Below are 19,644 nucleotides of genomic sequence, written 5' to 3' on the forward strand. Positions count from 1 at the left end.
GACTGAAGACAAATGAGGGCCAGGCAGAAGAAGAACCTCAGGGCTTCAGAATCTAAGGGACCAGTTTGAACAAAGCTCAACAGGACTTTTTCGTGCGGCTGTTGATAAAAATAGGAATTGCCAACATGATCACCAACATCCGATGACGGATACGGCACAGGAAGAAGCAGTGTTCACTTTATAACCTTGTTAGTAACCTAACAACTGCAGTGATTCGCTTAACAAGTGTGACAGGCAAGGTCATAAAATGGGGCAAAACTCATCTAACAACTGTATCATTGAACAGCAGAAATTTTGTGCTCAGTTGTAGTCTTAAGTCAAGGACTATTCCCTACAGATATATAAATATATCTGTGATATATGTAGACTATTCCCTACACTATATAAACTCCCCCTCCCCCCAAATCTCTATCTTTTAAAAAAAATAGTGAAGCATGTACTAATGGAATCTCTGTACTCTTGGCACACCAAGAGATAGGGAATGTTTTTGGGTAGGAATATTGCTGTGATGACCCAGGGCATGGCACAAAGGCAACACAGTCACATAAGCAAGAAGAGTCCCTTTAATATCTCCAACTTTGCCCCCCAGTGTCCAAGGTTACCTTCGGCTGGAAGAAAAAACTCTCCCAAGAACAGCCTTTAAGTGGAGGAAATTCAGTCTGAAAACAAAGTACATGTAAATAAAAATCCACACAAACCACACTGCAGCAATAACTGGACAGGTCAGGACAAGGAATTCCAGACCTGAAAGTCTAGCAAAACATACACAGTTGGGAAGATGCCAGGAACCCAGCTAAGCCTCGACAATAACAGAGAACTCACAATTTGTTTCCAACAAGTTGCTGTGTGCAACTTCCCCTTTTAAACACCGTTCCCAGCTGCAGCTAATGAAGGGAATCAGGGCCCATTCCTCCCCCGTAAGCCACGCAACTCACATTGCTCCCTTCTCCGTTCCTTCCTGCATGCCCGAGGATGAAGAGGGGATGGACCTGGATCTTCCTCTGAATTCCCTCTGCCTTGCTCTACCTCTCCCCTGCTCTGCCCAGCTGGACTTTGCCCTTCCCCAATTTCTTCCACAGCCAACAGAGCCACACTCCCACTCCCTGTCGGCTGTTTGCCCCCCCCCCCTCTGAATCAGATTCCAACAGGGGCACGACAATTGCTTCCATATATGCATTACATAAAATAGCAAATACACTAGCTAGCCCACCATTGAGAATCATTACTGTTTGTCTGAAAATTGTTATCAGCAACACCACAGATGTGTAATATGTTTCAGTCACCAGGGGACACATAAACATGAGGATAAAATGTTATTCTCATATCCCTTCGTAATGTTATTGCGCCATTTCTTGGCAATATACAATGTCCTCCTTGATTCTGAGCCATAATAAATGTGATTACTACACCAACTGAGAATAATCTTTATTATACATGCTGAAGATTACTTTGGGTGTTAATTTCACTGTGTGATGCAGGGCCAAACAACTCCTAGTTGGATTCTGAATTTAAATACATGGACAGCAACTTAGCAAATAATATAAGCAGCTGGGAGTGAAACGGGCACACAATTTTAAGCACCTTCTGTGTAAAATACAGGACTGGGATCCAACTGCTATCTCTTACCGATTTCTCTCTGCTGCAATGAATACCAGGCAATTTAAAAATAAAGAAATTCAGTAAGGGTTCTCTGCATAAAACTGAGTAAATAAAAACTCAGAATTAGCCACACCAAGTTAATAGTACTCGTGTTTTAAGTCCCGTTGAAAGCAAGACTGTGTCTATGACTCAAACGTTTAAGAATCATACCCAGCCAAATTGTCAGGTTTAATTTTTTTGTAGTAAGTGTGACATATTTAAATCCTATGATTTTAGTGACTGACATTGGCGCTGTCTGAGCTTGGTTGTTTTCTTGCAGACGTTTCATGACCCAAACTAGGTAACATCATCAGTCACTGATGAAGTCATGAAACCTCTGCAGGAAAACAATCAAAATTAAAGAGCACCAAGAACCCCACATTTCAATCTTGAAGTATAAATATTCTCCATCAATTTAGCGTCTCACCTGTAATTCTTCTTGGCACAAGACACAATTGGGAGAATGGCAACAATCATCACTGATAGAAAATTTAACATTTATGGTCAATTATGTGAGATCTCCAACTTTCAAGTTACCGCAATAGTATTATATTGAAACATCCCAGTATATCTTTGTTACATTCTTAGTCACCTTGATGGCCTCAGGATTGTGGCTTTTAAACAAAAACACAACATGTTGACATCATGTTTCAAATGGCGTGTTAAGAGAGATTAGCCTCTTCATACCCTGAGCCTCTGTCAAAAGGTTCAATATGGCCTGGAAACTCGTTCCACAAAACATGGATTCTTGTGTTGACCGCACATGAGGCTCTTAGAAATTCCAAAGTTTTTATAAGGATCCCAAAATTCGGAGCAAACATAAAGGACTTTTGAGTAAAAGGGGAATAAAGAGTAAGATTGAAGAAGTGGGTGGGGAGAGAGAAAATGGTCAATCGGATCAGGGAATGAGCTTCAAATGAAGTTGCCAGGATAAAATCCTGCTTGCAGCCTTCTGGTAAATGGATTGTGGGAACACCAACTGTGGAAGATGTACTAAGATCATCATCCATCGATCGATCGATCGATCCACCCATTAAACCAACACTTATGCACATCTAAAGTTTAAAGGTAGATAAAAGCTAACGTTATTGACAGTTAAGCTTTATGGGAAGGCAAAGAATGTTTTTGTGGTATTCTGACGAAATGAACAGATCTGCTTATTTTACATTTTAGAGCTGTTGTGCACATGTGCTTTCCCTTGGTAGCTTTCTTAGCAGATTATCTTGAGATTTATTCTCTGTTTGGGATGGTTATCCAGTGCCCATGGAAAGGAAATCTCCATTTCTCTTCGCTGCATTTCTGGGTATCTCTACCCCTTCATCCATCCTTCTGTTTATCTATTTATCCATCCCTCCCTCCACCCATCAATCCATCCATCCTTCTCCTTCCATGCATCTTCACCATTTTTAAAAAAATGTAACTGGAACAGCTGTGCTTTTTTTTTCTGAACAGACGCATTTTCTTCTACTTGAGCATGAATTTTTCTCATGCTCATTTTTAAAAGCAAGAGAGACCACTGTAGATCTGGAATTCTGCAGCCACCCAATATTAAAACTGCTCAGGAACAAATATATTACTAACGTTTACTAAAATAAGGTTATTTACTAAAAAAAAAAAAAGATACAGTGACATAAACTTGTGTACAGAACAAAGCAATTCATGATAAACATAAGGCACCTTTTAAAATGGATGTGATACAAAATAAAATAAAATAAAATTAGCCCAGTACATTTTAAAAACATTCTACGTCTGGCATCTGTAACAAAAGGAATATAATCAAGCTGCTATTTTCACCCTCTCTTCTTTATTTACATGATCTCTAAAGTCAGCTACATTATTCTTTCTGTTTACAATATAATACAATTTTATATAAGGCAGGAATAAGCCAGAGCATTTAAGAGTAGATGAAGTGAACTTCTAGACTGCATTCAAGGTCATTAGACAAAACTATGATGAGATGATTTGAGTTTGGACAAAATGCATTGTTCATTCTACACATATTACCACCTGTAACAAGTCTTTAAACTGAAGAACCCACCTGTTTTTTAAAAAATGAGGCAAGCCAGGGAAATTTCTCTATTATGAAGGGTTTTTTTTTAAGAAAACAAAAAACGTGGCAAATCCTTTCCAGCTCATGGAGATGTCTGCAACAGCCCATTTTCTGGAGATCTCCCTGGCTCATAAACCAGCATTTGCCACCACAATGGGCTGTGAGAAGATTCACAAGCACTGAAAATTCAGTAAAACATAAGGCAAGGTCAACTTTATATTTAACCGCTGTCACCAGACCAGAATATGGATCAAATCCAAGACGGTTTCCCCGAAGACCATTCCAATTTTAAATCCTCCCAGGCACCACCAAGTGGAATTTGGCACTTTCTCATTTAGGAGCAGTTGACACTTATTGCAAGCTGATTTTTGCACGCTTTTTCTCTCTTTGACTATCCCAGTGCTTGTGAGGGCAGGAGGGGATTTTTCTGCCCTGCCGTGCTTTAGGTGGTGTTAAACAGAACCAACTGGATCCGCTGACAAATGACTTTAAAAAAGGAGCCCAACAGAGTGAGAAGCACTGAGGAAATAAGTATGAGAAATTAAAGGCATCCTTTAATACCTTTAAAGGATGCCTTTAATTTCTCGTACTTATACTCCTAAATACCTTTAAAGCCTCATTGGTGCAGCGGTTACAGGGCAGTATTGCAGGCTACTTCCGCTGCCTGCCGGCTGCCTGCAATTTGGCAGATCGAATCTCACCAGGCTCAAGATTGACTCAGCCTTCCATGATTAGTAAAATGAGGACCCAGATTGTTGGGGGGAAATATGCTGACCACTTAGAGAGGGCTGTAAAAAGCACAGTGAAGTGGTATATAAGTCTAAGTGCTATTGCTATCACTGAGATGAGTGAAAAGACTTTGATGGATTAATTGAAGCTGAGCATTCTTCTTGAAACACGGAAGGCTGATTGACACCAGCCCTTCAGGACAGGCAGACTTTTGATGGCCTCTGAGGCTCCTGGACAGTTTAATGGCACCAAAAAGATTCATTCTTTTTGTAAAGGGGGTTTTGTCTCTGAAATTACGGCGACATTTTGGCAGCATTATGCTAATAGAGATATAAATCTTTCATTTACTACTCCGTAATTGAGGTCTTATCCCACAGAATGAAAATTAATATACAATGTCAAGGAGCAGAAGGCTCGCTGAGCAGATCAAAATAGGAGAAACATTTTAGAGTAAGAAAAGTGAATCTTGCATAGGGTTCCACGAATGGCCGGATCTTTCTGTTGCTTCTAAACACCGTTCATTCCCCAAGAAGGAGCAAAATATATGGAAATCATCTTCCCCTACAATCAGAAACATTTTCTTCTGATGATTTCATATTAACCTCAAGGCTTCCATGCACATAACACTTTTTAAGGTGGAAGGTTTTCTTAAAAGCACAGTCCAAAGGCACAATTACCTGTTGGCCAGGCGTCAATCTGCACAACACATAATGGAAGACATTACAAACCATTTTTGAAGAAGAGGCCCATACTCCCTAATAGCGACTGTACTGAAAAACACAATATACTGCTATTGAAACTCTCCAGATTGGGGTGGGTTATAAAAATAAGGCCATTACATAAGACGGTCATTAGTTTAAACAAGGGGTCTCCCACCCTGGTGTTTTAAAGAATTGTGGACTTCAACTCCCCAATAGACTTCAGTGGACTTCAAGTCCCAAATAATCTGGGAGTTGAAGTCTGCAACATGGCTGGCTGGGGAATTCTGGGAGTTGAAGTCCACAAGTCTTCAAGTTGCCACAGTTGGAGACTCCTTGTTTAAAACAGAAAGCAAAACAGTATCGAATTCTGACCACCTCTGCACAATTCACTCTTGCTATCACGAACATCCTATTTCTATTTGCTTGCAATATCTAATGGCAGCTGAAACAAGCACACAGCACAATTTTGTGTAGTCCAGCCTGGCCATCTATTGTTAGACCTAACGTGTCCCAAGAAGAGTGTCATTATCCCACAAGAGACAGAGAGTGTCCAGTCTCCTTCGGACATGAAAGGAGGAGATTCTGAATTATCCATCGTCTTAGGACAACCAGTTGTAAGTCGCAAATTCAACAAAAGGCATCTGATCGTTGTTTCGCTCAGGTCCACAAAGTGACCTGTGATAAATGTACACTTCAAAAAAAGGCAACGTGGTTTGGAAGATGTATCAATAAAACTAGTGCGCTGGAAGACACCTGTTGAATTACATACTAAGTGACTAACAACATGGGGTATATTAAGGAGAAGTTATGCTTTTTTTTCAGTTAAAAGAACCAAGGCTGTGAGGCAGGTTCCACACAAACATACGCTGAAATTTACTCCCGTGTACTATGAATCGATAGCAGCAACAAGCTAGTTGAAATAAAGATAGGAGTAAGGTAGAGTTAGTAGTAGTCGAGTAAAGGGCATCACTTTCTGGAGCAGAATTAAACTAACAAAATTAATCTCAGTTCTGACTGTAAATTTTTCACCTACCGCTAAATTGCAAAGGAAAAATTGGTGTGTTGCTTTGATTACGCCAACGTGGGCGATTGTGAATTGAAGGAAACTGTGTTACACAGCTGTAATCCACTCTGGAAACTGTAACCCCTATCCTATTGGAGATCACCAGACCAGAAAAACTGATCTATACTAAGGCATGTTAAGAAAATGTAAAACACATTTAACAATTCATAGATATAAAAAACAAATTAGGAGGCCTACTGGATCCAAAGAGCAATGGTTCTGACCAAATATGACATTGAGCAGATTGTCTTTTATTCTAAAGCTTTTTAAAAATGTGAATATTAATGGTCAGCACTTACAATGCTACTAGAAGTTAGCCACCCTACATGGCACTTTAAAGCGGAAATACACCGGCCTAATAAACCGACATATTCCTCACCAAAATTTCCAAAGAGCCATTGATATCTTTTGTAAACAAATATTGGCTTAAATTGAATTTTAATTTAAAATAATTTGGCTAGACTGGGGGTTTCTTATCTGTATTCTCAAGAAGCCCGAGGCCCCCCTCGGAAGATCTCTACAAGAAGATTATGGTTGCTGATCGTTACAGAGGTCGCTGCAAAATTAAGAGAAAAATCAGAAAGTTGGGTGTCTAGATCTCTAGAATGTCATTGTTGTGGCCTGCCGGCGGCTAGCAGAGCTGGCAGCAGAGTCGGATAGTGAGGAGGTTGGGGAGGAACATGGGCCAGTCCTGGAGACTGAGGAAGGCTCAGACAAGGGCTCTGCGTCAGAGGTAGAGATGGGGCCAGGGCAGTCTGGCAGTTGTCAGCTGCCTTCGGAGTCGGGCAGCAGTGAGGTGGGGAAGCAGCTGGAGCCAGGTCCCAGCCTGCGCATGCGCAGAGCTGCCAAAAGAACAATTACAGACTAAGGGTTAATGTGGGAGTAAAGTCACAGGTGGATGGTAAATGGCCCCTCCCATAGGGATGAAAAGGGGGAGGGGGCTTTTGCAAGAAACAATTTTGTTCGTTGCAGAAGTGTGAAGATTTGTCTGTGCATCTCAGAGACTCTGTGCTGAGCCTTCCTTGTCAGCACTGTGTTTGGAAATATTTACTTGGCAGCTCTCCAAGCTAGATAAGGCCTGTGCTCCTCATTGCACCCTTGAAAGGCTGTTTGCCAGGCCTTTGGCGGAATGCGAATGCAAGAAATTCACCTTTGTTTAATAAAAGGGGTTTTGCTAGGACAAAAGGACCGCTTAGTGCTTTTGGGGGAAGCCTAGGACAGAACAGTCATTGGGTTGTGAAACATACTGGTGTGGCACCTGGTGGATGAGCAGCCCTTAGTAGACATAGCGGTATGGAAGGTAGAGAGAAATCTCAGAACGCACAGAGCCCGAAAGGAAAGCTGGATTACATTAATAATTTGGTTTATCCCGAGTAATCTTGAACTGCTCCCGCAAAACAAGACCTGAGGTAAGTTTCAGAACCTTACACTACCTTCTTAGCGATGGACAGAAGAATGTGTCCTTCGCTAAGGACCGGTGGCAAACCATCGTCCGCCGTTCGCTTGCCTTCCCAATAAATTAATCCATAGCTTATGTACCTATTATCCGTTTGGAGGAATATGCACTAATACTTAAAGGCATTGCTGAGTAGTGAACAAACGACTTAAAAGAAATGTTAAATAAAATTTTGTACACCAAGTTATAAATTAAACGAATACTGCTATGTGTTGCCTGACCCCAAATCCCTTCCATGCCATTTTGGTTGAATTCACACTCAAGTTGCATTAAAGCAGGGGTGTCCAACCTTGGCAACTTTAAGACTTGTGGACTTTAACTCCCAGAATTCCTCAGCCAGCTTTGCTGGCTGAGGAATTCTGGGAGTTAAAGTCCACAAGTCTTAAAGTTGCCAAGGTTGGACACCCCTGCATTAAAGCAAGAGTATCCAACCGTGGCAACTTTGGACTTCAATTCCCAGAATTCCCCAGCCAGCCAAGCTGGCTGGGGGATTCTGGGAGTTGAAGTCCACAAATCTTAAAAGTTGCCAAGGATGGGCACCCTTGCATTAAATTTTCTACCGAATGCTTCTCAAAGGGAAATTAAAACGCTTTGTGTAATATCCGTGCCACCTATTCCATTCAAAGTGTCACATTTGGCAGGTGTGTTTCTAACGGGATCTGATGACTTTTGAAAATTATTTTCAGGTCTCTGCACGGCATGTTGACACCTATACAAAGAGCAGGCAATAAAAGCACACCGTGTACTGCATAAATAATTTCCCTTTTCGAAAAGAAAAAGAAAAAAAAAACCCAAACCAAAAAAAAAAAATCACACCAGCTAGGACATGGTTTACAGTACAAGATTATAGGCACTTAAAATTATCAAAGCGATTCTGCGGTTTGTTCTGGCGGACTTGGGGGGGTCTTTGGAAACAGCCTGCGATTTCGATCTTCGCCTCAAGCTTGAAAGGAAGCCGCACGAACTTTTACAGGAGCTGTTGGATTTCAGGTCATCCTTTTGATGCAAACACAAAAAGGAAGGTAGATGTAACTCTTCTTCGCATCTCGTAGGCATTGTGAAAAAAAGAAAAGAAACGGGTAGCTATACACAAAATTGAATGGCTTCTTTAAGTCCTCCAAACACGGGAGAAAAAAAAAATTCTGGCACAACATCGTAGAAGACTTAAGGGACTTGTCTGATTACTTTAAGTGTCCCAGACACACAGGCTATTCTGTCAAGTCCTGGTTAGGTAACATCAGGCAGGAGACAAAAAGCTTGATTTTTTCCTTCCATTCACTGCTGTGTTGCATTCATTTAACTTAAGGCTTTCACAGAAAGCGCGATCCATCTGAATGTTCAATTCAGCACTGAAGAAACCGATGGGAACCTAAAACTGGGATGAAAATCTTAATGCAGTTCAAAATTAAAACTAAAAAGAAGACGACAAGGCCATCCACGCATGTATCGTATTGTGTGCGCGGATCCCACCTTCTTATTAAAATGTAAGATTTATTAGCAGCCTGTAGAATTAGCGAGGAAGTGTGGGCTGAAAGTCAGATGTCCCCTCCTGATCCCACCAAACCTGCTCTGGGTTGAGTGAAGAGTTCTTAAAAGAGTTCCCAAATTCACTCTTCCTGCGACGTTTCTTTGTCAAATTTTAACGTCTTGCGATTCCACCATCTTGCCCAGGGTTTTCTTAATCCTCAAGGCGGTCAGTCTAGAGGCTGGGTTGTGGGCCCAGCATTCGCACATTAATTTCAGTATGGCCCTTAAACACTGGAAACAGAACAGAACAGGAAAATCTCATAGAAAGGAATACACTGAAATAATATTAACCAACCGTGTAACATGTGCTAGCCCCATTACGCCCAATTTAAAATTGGTCGCACAAAGAAAAATAACAATAAGCATAGAAAAACTCTGAAGTAGATGAGTTGACCAGGAATTCAATAATAATAATAATAATAATAATAATAATAATAATAATAATAATAATAATAATAGAATTATTCCTGGGCTTAATGAGAGAGCAGCACAGATGGAGAGAGGAATGAGAAAAAGGAATGCCAGAAAACTAGTAACAGAGGACTACACAGCGTAAATTAAAGGATGAAACTACTGTAGCATCCTTTACTTTGGAGTTAACTACTGTAGTGTCCTTTATTTTAGAGCAAGGGTCTTCAAACTTGGCAAGTTTAAGACCTGTGGAATTCAACTCCCAAAATTCCTGGAGCTAAGAGGACTGGAGGAGGAATTCTGGGAGTTGAAGCCCACAAGTCTTAAATCTGCCAAGTTTGAAGTCCCCTGTTTTAGAGTAAAGGATAAATAAAAAACAGAGGCAATAATAATACAAAGAGGCAAAGAACACAAAAACTAATTAAAGAAGGTGCCTTTTCAAAAGAGAGTCTAGTAATTGGGGATGTATACATATACTGAGAAACCAGATTTTAGGAAATTAAAAACATTTTAAATATCTACTCTTAGTATTTTAAGGCCTAGCAGTGCTTTACATGTATGGATAATCTATCAGCAAAAATATGAACAAAGTAACCAATTTTAAATGTGCTCTTTGAACACTATTATATTCAAAGCTCTTTGATGTTGCATTAATTGTTCACCAAAACAATTTCTCAGAATAACATGATGTGAACGAGTTCTCCAGCATGGTTTTGTTCTGTTCTAAACATGAAAGAAAACCATTTTTGTGTCTACTCTAAATTTGTAGTCTTGGATGGATGAAAAGATCCCAATTCGAAGCCAGCCAGAAAGCATGGAATTTTTTTGTAAGAGAGATTAAAAAAAGAAAAATCTGAATTCACCCTGCGTTCATTCCTAGTGTGGTGCTTACCTCATCGCTATTCCATCGATTTGACACCACCGGGCGCAGATGTTTCATGCAAACCACCTCTCTCATATCCTCAAACGAAGGATCATTCGGGACCATATCGTAATAGGGCAGTTGGTATTCTTCGACAATCCCTGCGAGAAATTCACAGCTGCTATAAATATTGGGGTGAGACCAGAGGTCACCGAAAATGTGCCTTTTATTCAAGCTGCAGTTAAAGTTCTCACAGGCTTGATTTTCCCAGTTTGGAGAATGCAGTGAACAAAAAGAGAGCCCATTGGTGGCTGTCATGCCCGTCAGAATCTGATGAAGATGACGAACAGCTGACAGGGAATGGGAGTGTGGCTCCGGTGGCTGTGGAAGAAACTGGGGAAGGGCAAAGTCTGGCTGGGCAGAGCAGGGGAGAGGTAAAGCAAGGGAGAGGGAATTCAGAGGAAGATCCAGGCCCACCCCTCCTTCAACCTAGTGCACGCAGGGAGGAAAGGAGAAGGGAGCAATGTGGGTTGGGTGGCTTATGCGGGAGGAAGGGGCCCTGATTCCCTTCATAAGCTGCAGATGGGAACTCAGTGTATAAAAGAGGAAGCTGTGTGCAGCAAGATGTTGGGAGCAAATGTGAATTTATCTTGTATCTTCGTGGCTTATCTGTGTTTCTGGCATCTTCCCAACTGTGTTGAGTTTTGCTGTGCTTTCGAGTCTGAAATTCCTTCTCCTGCCCTGTCAAGCTGATTACTGCAGTTTGGTTTGTTTGGATTTTAAGTTACAGTTTGTGTGTCCCTTGTTTTGGGACTGAATTTTCTACAGTTACAGGCTGATCCTGGGAGAGATTTTCTCCAGCGGAAGGTAACCTGGACATTGGGGGCAAAGTTGGAGATAATAAAGGGACTTTTATTGCTTATTTGACTGTGTTGCCTTTGTGCCATGCCCCGGGTCATCACAGTGGCTTTCTCTATTTCTGGAGCAAATTCGATCAGTCCCAAAGAACATCAGGAGAACAGCACTTAGAGAGCCCACCTGCGTTCCATTCTATTCGCATCCTATTTCTCATGCAGAGGGTTTGCCAAAATATACATAAATTGCCTGACAACTACAGTTACACTGTATAAAAGGACCTCTGGAATGAGAGATTCTAAATTATCCCGGGTTGTTCAGATACCACGTTTAGTATTTAACAGAATAACAGAATACGACCTTGGAGGTCCTTCCCTTGCTCAAGCAGGAAACCCTAGACTATTCAGACAAATGGTTGTCCAGTCTCTTCTTAAAAACCTCCAGTGATGTGGCACTCACAATTTCTGAAGCCATGCCGAATCACTGGTTGATTGTTCTTACTGTCAGGAAATTTCTCCTTAGTTCCACGTTGCTTCTCTCCTTGATCAGTTTCCATCCATTGCTTCTTGTCCTGCCCTCTGGTAATTTGGAAAAGAGGTTGACCTCCCCTCTTCTTTCTGGTAGACCCTCAAATATTGGAAGACTGCTATCTTGTCACCCCAGGTTCTCCTTTTCACTAGCCTAGACACGCACAATTCCTACAACTGTCCTTTACCACGTTTTAGTCTCCAGGCCCTTAATTGCTCTGTACATGAGTCGGCAATCTTAAGCACTCAAAAATCCATTTGAATTTTCCCACAGAAAACACCAGGAGCCACAAAACCTACTTAGGGGGGTTGAAAAGCTCAATAAATCATGTGCCAGCGGGTGTCGCACATGGGCGGTTGTGACACATATTTTGAGCGACAGAGAGCCACAGCAGAGGGATGAAAGAGCCACATGCGGCTCCAGAGCCACAGGTTGCTGACTCCTGGTTTAGTACAAAAGGATTCAGGCAATGAGGAACACAGAAAGTTCCACTTGGGGGTGATCTAGGAGGGCTTGGGAGTAATTTTTTTTTTTACCTCCTGTGATGCATCGCCGAGCCATTTCCCAAATGATCAAGCCGAAGCTGTAAATGTCGGCCATGATGTATGGCTGGAAGTGATTCTTGTTCAGAGTTTCATCCAGGACTTCAGGGGCCATGTATCGTTTCGTGCCCACCCTCGTATTTATAGGGACATCGACTTCATTTGTATCGCTAAAAGGCGGCAAAAGATAGGAAACAAAGTAAGACAGAAGACGATGCAATTATGGTAATAACCATACAGAATGTTTACGACGGTAAATTTTTTAATGCAAACGCACCGAGATTAAACTCATTTACTAGTGATTTACCATTTTCAACCGCCTGCTTCTAAGATGGAAATTATACTAATTTACTTCTCAAGCATTAATAAAACGGTATGATTTCTGAAGATTCAGCGTTGAAAGGATTTCTTCATTGTAATGGAAATATTTGAAGCTGCCAAGGAAGAGCAGAATCAACACTGAAATATGCCTTTTGATTTGAAGCCAGAGATAGTTTTAGCTTGTGTTTTTAGAACGTCAGTCTAGATACGTTTTGACATTAATGTTTTGTTTCGATTATCCCTTTCATGTTTGTTTTACGAAGAAAACACTGAATTGCCTTAGTTTGTCAATGCTGAGCACCTGTTCCTCTGATACAAGTCATCCATGGGAAGGAACAATGCTGTTTAGATCTGTGGGCAAGCAACCCAGGGTATGAATCTTATCAGCTGCTCTAGCAAATGACTCAGAAGGTGATTGGCTCTCCTCGGCTTGAGATGTACGAAACTAGATGTCACCTGATGGTCAAGGTGGTGTTGTGGTCCGCCGGCAGCCTGCGGAGATGGCAGCAGAGTGGGACAGTGGGGAGGAACATGGGCCAGTCTGGGATTCTGGGAAGGAATCAGACAAGGGGTCTGTGTCCGATACAGAGATGGGGCCAGGGCCATCTGGGAGTTATGTGCTGACTCTGGAGCCGGCAGAGGAACAAGGCAACAGCAAGGCAGAGGAACAAGGGGAGCCTGTTCCCAGTGAGCGTATGCGCAGAGCTGCCAGAAGGTAAGAACAGTTAAGACAAAAGGGGCAACTCGGGAGTAAGGCTTGGAGGTGATTGGCCTTCCCATAAGACATAAAGGAGGAGCAAAGGGAAAGGAACCTTTGTAGGGAGCAACTTTGTTCGTACTGGTCAGTTTGAAACCTGAAGCTCTGTGTTGAATTTGTGCTCCGTTTTGGCCTCGTATGACTAATTGGAAATTTAGTTGTTGGCAGCATTTCAAGGAAGATAAAGGTGCGTGCTTATCAGACTTATCCTGAAGGACATTGGTAGACTTCCACAGGACTGTTTACAAACTCTGTGAAAGTTATTATGGACTGTGAATGACTAAAATTCACAGCTGTTGAAATAGAGAAAAAAGTGTTTGGGGACCAATGTGTGTTTGCTAGTGTCTCAATAAGTGTTGGTCAGAACAGCTGTTGACCTAGGTGATCTAACAGTGACAATACAATAGAGTCAGAAGAAAAGTTGGTCTTCTAGTCCAATCCCCTGCTCAAGCAAGAGACCCTAAACCATTCTGGACAACCTCTTCTTAAAAACCTCCATTGATGGAGCACTCACAACTACTGAAGGCAAGCTGTTCTCCTGATGAATTGTTCTGTCAGGAAATTTCTCCTTAGCTCTAGGTTGGATCTCTCTTTAACTCATTGCTTCTTGTCCTGCTCTCAAGTGCTTCAGAGAATCGGCTGACCCTCTTCTGTCTATGGCAGACCCTCAAATATTGCAAGACTGCTATCAAATCGCCCCTCATCCTTATCTTCTTTAGATTAGACATGCCCACTTCTTGCAACCATTCAACAAGTGTTTTATCCTACACCCCCTTAATCATCTTTGTTGCTCTTCTCTGCGCTCTTTCTAGAGTCTCAATGTGTTTTGGTATTGTGGAGACCAGGACTGGATGCAATATTCCAAGCTTACTAGTGCAGCAGAAGTACTAACCCTTTCTCTAACCTAGATACTATCTCTACGTTGATGCATCTCCAGGTTTCATTGTATATGAATACTGTATTTACTTTATTGATGCCTCTCAACTCAGCAACTTTAAACTGTGTGGACACAGAGAAACCTGGCTGTGGAATTGTGGGAGTGGAATCCACACAGATTAAAGTTGCTAAGGTTGAGAAGCACTGTTCTCTATAAAGCTGTGTTGGCGCAGTGGTCAGATTGCAATACTGCAGGCTCCTTCTGCTGACTGCCAGCTGACCGCAATTTGGGAGTTCGAATCTCACCGGGCTCAAGGTTGACCCATCCTTCCATCTTTCTGAGGTGGGTAAAATGAGGACCCAGATTGTTGGGGGCAAAAGGCTGACTTTGTAAACAGCTTAGAGAGGGCTGTCAAAAGCACTGTGAAGCGGTATAGAAGTCTAAGTCAGGAGTCAGCAACCTTAAACACTCAAAGAGCCATTTGGACCCATTTCCCACAGATCAGAAAACACCGGGAGCCAAAAAACCTACTGGGGGTTGAAAAGCTCAGTAAATTGTGTGCCAGCAGGTGTCACCCATTGGCAGTTGTGACACATATTTTGAGTGACAGGGAGCCACAGCAGAGGGATGAAAAGAGCCCCATGCAGCTCCAGAGCTGCAGGTTGCTGACCCCTGGTCTAAGTGCTATTGCTATATCAGGAGGACTTGATTGTCTACCTGTTAAATTTGACAGCGAGGCCCAAATCTGCAATGCAGCAGGACCCGTTCCTCTTGATCAAAATGTTTTTGCTCTTCAGGTCTCTGTGGGCAATAGCAGGCTTCCCTTGAGTCCCATAGATTTCCGTGTGCAGGTGGCAGAGGCCACACGCGGCAGAATAAGCCAGTTTCAACAACGCTCTGTTGTCCAGCGTGGTATACTGCAGGAAATCATACAAGGATCCCTTTTCGTGGTAATCGGTGATCAGGTAGAGATGAGTCCAGGAGCCTGTGCCTTTAATGTCTGCTGCGATGAACCCTGCAGAATTGGGAACAGAATGGGGGGAGGGGGGGTTTAAGTGCTTCTCATTAATCATTCAACGGAAGGCAAATTTAGAGATGAATAATGAATACATTTAAAAAGCATTTTGGAGACACAAGGCAGGCGTCTTCACTCAGGGAGCTGTCACCCAAATCCAGTTATTCAGCTTTGAGGAGAATAAAAGCCAAATGTTGCCCCTAAGCAATGACTGCTGATTCATTTTAAGACGGCTCGTTCCCCCCCCCCCCGCCCCCACAATTTCTGAATTTCTGATTTATGTTTTCCATCGTGGTGGTTCCGGGTTTGCTAATGTTAACAGTCAGGTGAAAAAAGTAAAATATGAAGGGTTTTCTCTCCCCTCCTTCCCCTTTTGGACATATCAAAATGTTATCTTAATTGAAACACTCTGTAAGGGTAATGTGATTTCCAACAGTAGTATGAAAAATTTGACATTTGCAACTATTGATTTCACCCAAAATGAACAGATTTTCCACAAATCCTCCTGTGGAAAAATTTAAGTATGCCTTTGGCTCTAATTCCTGGTCTCATGGCAGAAACAACCTCAAGTAGGCATTGCTCCTCACTGTCGACCAATCTCTTGTCTAAGATGATTTTTTTTTCAGCAATGCATCTTTTGAAGGATTGTTTGCATGCCTAGCCAGTTTTAAATCATCTCGTAGCATCTCAATGGGATTTAAATCTGGGTTTTGACATGGCCACTGGAGACCTACCTACCTTCCTTCCTTCCTTCCTTCCTTCCCCTTTCTTTCTCCTTCTTTTCCTTTCATTTCCCCTCTCCATTCTTTTTTTCAGCCGTTCCTTAATGCATTTATTGAAATGTTTAGTGTCCTTGTTGTATTGCAAGGTCCACTTTCAGTTCGGCTTCATGTTTGCAGCTGATCTGGTGCACTTGATTTTAATTTTAGGTATCTGAGCTAGTGATCAATGTAGGAGCACGCTTACTTTTTCCGCAGGTGAAATTGTGCAGTTACGTTTATTTAAATTACAGATTGGAACGCAAATTGTAAATGTGGCATGATCTTCTGTTACATTATATTCCCCCTTATCAATATGATCGAAATGAAGAACTAACATTTGTATGCTAATAATAAGTTGAAAAGCTAAAAAAAAAAAATGTAAATGGGGTGTACTTGTTTTTTTTCCCCAACAACTTTATACAGAAATTTACACACTCGGCTAGCTGCCAATCCAATGGAATACATTGGCTCACTCTGAATTTTAGGAATATAGCAGGCGAGGTGAGGGATTTTCATCTCATCCAATTTTCACTTTACTGGAGAAAATGTTTCAAAGCCTTAACAACTAACAATGCAAATGGAATTCAGTAAAAAAAAAAGAAGAAAAGAAAGAAAAACACTCAAGAAAGTGTTGGAGAAAACTTTTTTGTCATCTTTTCATATTCTGCTAGAAACATTGCATTATGTATGACATCCTTTCCATGACGAAACACAATCACAGCGTGAGCCTCTTCACTTACCGAGTATATTTTCATGGCGCATAAGAACCGTCTGGTAAATCTCCGTTTCCCGAAACCAGCTGGCTTCTTCGGGGGTGGAAAACACTTTCACGGCCACCTTTTCCCCTCTCCATTTACCCATCCAAACTTCACCGTACCTCCCTTTTCCAACCTGCTGGATCATCTGAATCTGTTTGGCGATCGTCCGTTGCACCTGACAAAAAAAAAAAAGGGGGGTGGTGGAAAAAGGCACCTGAGGATTCTCAAGTTGCTGATGAAAGGTTTTAACTGTCAGGATTCCAGGCAGTTACTCCAATTAAATCATGAGCCTTGAGCCACATTTCCAAAACTAAAAGGGATTTATTAGAAGTTAACATGCCGGCATTAGCCTGGGCGTAGATGACTCTGAGATACGTAATTCACTGTCACCCTCAACCCTGCTTTTCCCCCCACCCCTCTGGGTGTATCATCCAATGAAACACATCCATAGCCAAGAGTCATCAATCATGCTCTCCAATTAGATTTTTGCCCCGGCAGAAGCTTCAGTCATCGAATCAGTCTTTGAAGAAAATATGAATGGAATGTACTTTCGATTCCACACTGCTGCCTGCTCTTTGAAACTTCCACCCCTTCTTTTTGTTGTCAACTATAAAATGTGTATACAAAATGTTTTATGAGTTGAACGCCTGCTCTTTGAAACTTCCTCCCCTTGTTTCTGTTGTCAACTATAAAATGTGTATACAAAATGTTTTATGAGTTGACATCATCATCATCATCATCATCAAAAAGGATGTGAACTAAAAAGGCAATGACCTCTGAGGATTTCATAGATTAGGCATTTAAAAGGTTTATTCAAAAACAGCTATTTTTTTACATTAAAGTAGGAGGGATCCAACTGGATTTCTTGGAGGGCCGGATCAGCATTGTAGTTGTTCCCTGCGGGCCGGGCCGGGAAGAGATGAGAAATGGGACGGACACACTCTTACAGCGCCCTGCCCACTCAAACAGGGTACGAGAGGCCCACAGGCAGTCCCCTTGGGCCCCATTTTCACTAGCAGAGACACCGTGGACCCGTCCTTTGCTACTTCCGGGCCATATTTAAACACCCTGTGGGCCAAATCCAGCTTATGGGCCTTGAATTCGATACTCCTGTCTTAAAGCATGTAATAGCTGAAAAGCACAGGATTGAACAATATTGTAGCAACTGAAATTCTCCGCCCCCTTTTTTTCTGTTTTGTTGCATTACCGATTGAGGAACAACAGCACAAGCTGTTAACCTCACCCAAAAGTAATGCTGTTTCTTTACCCTTCCACGACAACTTCCTGGGCCATCGGAAAACGGACCCAACAAGTGCTTTTTGAAGGGAAGCAACTGAAATTCTTGAACTACCCTGTTTTCCTGAAAATATGACCTACCCTGAAAGTAAGTCCTAGTTTGATTTTTTACATGTGCGCCCAATATAAGCCCTACTCCCAAAATAAGCCCTAATTAAGGTCCCGCCCACTCCAGAGTGCACAGGTAAAAATTAACCTAGGGTGGGGATGGGGGTGGTGGAGGAGCTATCCTACTACTTACCTTTGGACAGTTGTATCCAGGCCTCGCACACCCTGACACCCGCCTTGCCAGCACATTTCTTCTACAGCCAGCAAGGCTGGAAAGGCTTTCCTGAAGGCCTCTGCAGCTGATAACAAAGCTCCGGATCGATCCGGAGCTCTATTATCGGCTGCAGGGGCATTCAGGAAAGCCTTGCCGGCTGCAGAAGAAGTTCCTGAAGGCCTCTGACAGTGAAAAGGAGGCTGGGGATGATGCATGCAAGTGAGGTTAGTCAGTGGATGACATCCCCCGAAAATAAGACCTGGTGCTTTTTTTGTGGCAAAAAATGTAAGACAGGGTCTTATTTTCAGGGAAACATGGTAAATTAATTTTGCTTGCTTTTCTCTTCAAGAATGCCTGAGGCTGTAGGAGAAGGAATGACAGAGCCAGGGATGGGAGTGAAAAGAGGGATCCCTACGTAGCCAGAAACATACTAAGTCCAACTGCTTTGTGTGCTGTTGAATTTTATCTAGATCTAACTAGATGCTGATTGTTAGTTGAGAAGATTCCTGTACATGGGTTATTAGCAGAAGAAATAAGTTTAATTGATAAAATCGGTTAAATTGAACCTTCATGCCTGGACACAGAAACTTGGACAAGTCTGCTATAAATCATGTAACTCCTAAACCAGGAGCTTACCAACAGAGGCAGTCCTGAACCACTGCCAGAGCTGATCGACTGGTCAATAAGATCCTTTAATGATTCCCCAGCTGGGATGAAGGCCTCATCCTGCTCCAAATCACGATTGTAACGTCGTCTCTTTGTTACCCCTTTGCAGTAATGTCTGGAGAAAAAAAGATTCAAATTCACGCAATTCTGATTTGTCAAAAGTAATTTCAAAATCGTATGCCACAGACTTCCTCCATGTTTACATTAGTAAGGGTTTTTTTTAGTTTACTTTATTGATTAGCTCTTAGGCCATATCAAAGTGCAGTTCCAGACATAAGTTATTACTAAAATCTGATAAACACAACTTAAAATGAAATTAGAATAAAATACATTTTAAAAAGAAATTGGAAAAAAAACAATAATTTCATATATAGATAAATAAAATGTGATAAAACTATATTTCAGTGTCAGCCCTACAATCTACCCTAATCAGTCCCACATATGCCAATCTCAACCAAACCATTTTGCTTAAGTTCTGTGCTGTGTTAAATGTTATTTTCAGATTCTGGCTGCACATACGATAAGTTGTTTTGATATGGGGGTCCTAATAAGTCATTCATTTGGTATAT

General features: G+C 41.9%; 1 protein-coding gene and 1 non-coding gene across 3 annotated transcripts in view; both read right to left on the minus strand.

Annotated features, from left to right (window-relative positions):
* Positions 1-8,651: 8,651 nt before the first annotated feature.
* The window catches only part of BMPR1A (bone morphogenetic protein receptor type 1A), a 70,651-nt gene continuing 59,658 nt past the window's right edge, over positions 8,652-19,644 (minus strand). The window contains exons 7-12 of one of the 2 annotated variants that reach the window (XM_087932215.1): positions 19,046-19,190; positions 16,834-17,026; positions 15,035-15,332; positions 12,357-12,532; positions 10,468-10,598; positions 8,652-9,395 (exon numbers count right to left, since the gene is read on the minus strand). In XM_087932215.1, the coding sequence (XP_087788341.1) occupies positions 9,270-9,395; positions 10,468-10,598; positions 12,357-12,532; positions 15,035-15,332; positions 16,834-17,026; positions 19,046-19,190 (1,069 nt within the window). In that variant the 3' untranslated portion in view covers positions 8,652-9,269. The remainder of the gene's footprint in view (positions 9,396-10,467; positions 10,599-12,356; positions 12,533-15,034; positions 15,333-16,833; positions 17,027-19,045; positions 19,191-19,644) is intronic. The other variant, XM_087932216.1, reaches the window with a different exon arrangement.
* On the minus strand, positions 18,045-18,179 carry LOC113443083 (small nucleolar RNA SNORA21). The gene has a single exon (XR_003375065.1). It is a non-coding gene; the product is annotated as a small nucleolar RNA SNORA21 (small nucleolar RNA).

The sequence above is a fragment of the Pseudonaja textilis genome, chromosome 4, assembly GCF_049901715.1.
Source record: "Pseudonaja textilis isolate UNSWEBS1 chromosome 4, rPseTex1.2, whole genome shotgun sequence".
Lineage (NCBI taxonomy): Eukaryota > Metazoa > Chordata > Lepidosauria > Squamata > Elapidae > Pseudonaja > Pseudonaja textilis.